The sequence below is a fragment of the Rhodamnia argentea genome, chromosome 9 (genome assembly GCF_020921035.1).
Source record: "Rhodamnia argentea isolate NSW1041297 chromosome 9, ASM2092103v1, whole genome shotgun sequence".
Classification (NCBI taxonomy): Eukaryota; Viridiplantae; Streptophyta; class Magnoliopsida; order Myrtales; family Myrtaceae; genus Rhodamnia; species Rhodamnia argentea.
The window spans coordinates 3,069,062-3,071,813 of NC_063158.1; the positions used below are offsets into that span (position 1 = coordinate 3,069,062).

At 48.5% G+C, this 2,752-nt stretch overlaps 1 protein-coding gene across 1 annotated transcript; it reads left to right on the plus strand.

Moving 5' to 3' along the window:
* Positions 1-990, plus strand: LOC115737104 (ethylene-responsive transcription factor ERF027-like). The gene has a single exon (XM_030669079.2). The coding sequence runs from the start codon at positions 93-95 to the stop codon at positions 891-893; it is 801 nt and encodes a 266-aa protein (XP_030524939.1). The 5' UTR covers positions 1-92; the 3' UTR covers positions 894-990.
* The last annotated feature ends 1,762 nt before the right edge of the window (positions 991-2,752 follow it).

The following is a 2,752-nucleotide window of genomic DNA, read 5'->3' on the forward strand; positions in this document are numbered from 1 at the left end:
TCTCTATTAATCTCTGTCCTCCTCTCCTCTCCTCTCTCCCCTCTGTCTCTCTCTCTCTCTCTCTCTGGGTACCTTACCTTACTTATATCTATATGTCAGACCCTAGTTCTCCTACAAGAGAGACCCATGTGGTCCAATCACCGCCCGAGCTAGACCCTCCACCTCCTCCTCCACCGCCGCCGCCTCCTCCTCCACTTGCGCTACCCCCGCTGGACCCAATCCCACATTCTCTTCCTGCTTACGCGGGTGAAGCCCCATCCCCTAAGGGCAAATCCCCCTCCCCGAGGCATCTGCAGAGGTCGTCCCCGAGGAGCAACCCGTCTGGCTCGGCCACCCCCGCCGGGAAGCACCCGTTCTACCGCGGCATCCGCTGCCGGAGCGGCAAGTGGGTCTCGGAGATCCGGGAGCCGCGCAAGACGACCCGGGTGTGGCTGGGCACCTACCCCGCCCCGGAGATGGCCGCCGCCGCCTACGACGTGGCCGCCCTCGCCCTCAAAGGGGGCGACGCGGTCCTCAACTTCCCGCACCTGGTGAGCTCGTACCCGGTCCCCGCGTCCACCGCGCCCACCGACGTGCGGAGGGCCGCGGCGGCGGCGGCCGCTTCGAGGAAGGGGGAAACGAGCGGCAGCGGCAGCGGCAGCGGCGCCGGCGACGATACCACATTGCTAGGTCAAGAAGGCAATGAGGGCAAGACTAGGAAAGGCCCTCATCCCGATCAAAGCTCGAAACCGCCGGAAGCCGAGTTCATCGACGAAGAGGCGCTGTTCGATATGCCAAACCTGTTGGTGGACATGGCGGAGGGAATGATGGTGTCGCCGCCAAGAATAAGCTCGCCGCCCTCGGACGACTCGCCCGACAACTCCGACATGGAAAGCTTATGGAGCTACCCTTAAGATTGTTTCCCCAGTTGCTTGTTTCCATATTTCTCCAAAAGGAAAAAACTTCCCCAATCAAATTAAACATCTTCAATGACACCAGAAACTTGACAGATGATTAAGAGGGATTGTGCATGTGTGGACTAAAACGGAAGCGGTCGATATTCAATACTAGATATCCAGGACATGATCGATTACACCTGGAAAACATATTCAGCAAAAAGAGGTGGGGCAAAAAAAAAAAAGAGAGAGAGAGGTAAATTTTTAGGGCATGCATGACATAGTCGCAAATGCAATGATAAATTTTAATGTTTCAAAACGAAGATGAAGAGCTAGGGTTTGGGTTTGGCCTTTAATGTACATTTCTTTTGTCGCAATAGCTTGTGCTACTTTGAAGTTCTTTCTTTCTTTATTTGTCTTCCTTTACATTTGCGGCTGTGATATTCCGAACCGGTGAACTCGCTGAACTTTTTCTTCTTTCCTGATGTGGGATGATAAACTGTTTTTGTTTGGTGATGGTGATGATGATGATCGTATGTTTGCCTCCCGAGTGCGACCCATGTGTCTCGAGACAGAACCCTTGCGGAAGCTTCGTGGGAAACTAGAATCTTGTCTGAATGAAGTGCAAGAACTTTGGTCTGTCTGACGGGACAAAGGACCGATTCAAGAACAGCAACCAACGCTCGTTAATAAGGAGAGAAACGACGTCGTTCAATTGGGTTCTCGGAATGGAAGAGGACGATACGAACGTGGCGACGAAATTCTTTGCGTTTCTCTCCGGAATTTTGGAACTATCATGAGTCAAAACCCTCGAGAATGGTCCCATTAGACCACGAAAAAACGCTAAAAGAGTCTTTTCCTTAAAAAGATTTTGATTGTAGGGATGTCAGGGAGGGAGATTTAAACAACACATACATCTCCTGATCGCCAATGATTGAACTTTATTCCATCGTTTCTTCTGAGCAAACTTCTTGGCGGATTTCTCTCCAACGCTTTCTTCCCAATGACTCTTGCTAATAATGGTCAGCTACCTCATCTTTTAGACCAACTCGTAATTTTGCAAGATTAATTATTGAGTTCACCTTTGAAATGGTCACAACTTTATGATTAAGAACTTGAATCAATTGGCCCAAAGCAGATGCAAGAAGGTTAATCATCGTAATCTCCTTCGCACAGTGTCTTCAACTAGGGGTAGTACACCGACAAGTCGGTTGAAGACACTGTGCGACAGGTCGGTGCAACAGGAGCATAAGCTTTGATAGCTCACCCCAAAGGCGGGATGCTACTATACGATCCTACCCGATAGTAAGCGCCAAAAGGTCCCCACCGCTACCTCCCTTTGTTGCCAAACATAACTTTTTATTCCCCATTGGTAGAGAATACCTTATATTTGTTTTACATCTAAAGGATCCCGAGGTCCGAACGAGATCTCGGACAAAGCGGTTTAGGGACTTACTCGGATCGAAGCTAGCTTGTCTTTTAGACCAACTTGTAATTTTGCAAGATTAATCATTGAGTTCACCTTGAAAGGGTCACGACTTTATGATCAAGAACTTGAATCAGTTGACCCTAAAAGCAAACTGCAAGAAGAAGATTAATCGTCATAATCCCCTTCCTCTTTTCCTCCCATTGTTGGTACTTGCTTAGACAGAAATGGAAGAGGATCATAGTCATACCTTTCTTGGGATTCAGAAAACCCCAATTCATTTCGGACACGTTCAAACTTTTTGTAATGGTTGAACCTGATGATCATGAGTCACTGGAGTAAACATTCAAATGTGGACCTACATGAAGCAAGTTTTCTCTTTTATTGCTCTCTTTTTGCTCCTGTCTTTTCATGGAGACAAAGAACATCTTCCTCTCTTGCTTTAGTAGGC

Bases quoted from the DNA above. Each gene is read 5' to 3' on its own strand.
- LOC115737104 (XM_030669079.2), top strand. From the start codon at position 93: ATGTCAGACCCTAGTTCTCCTACAAGAGAGACCCATGTGGTCCAATCA.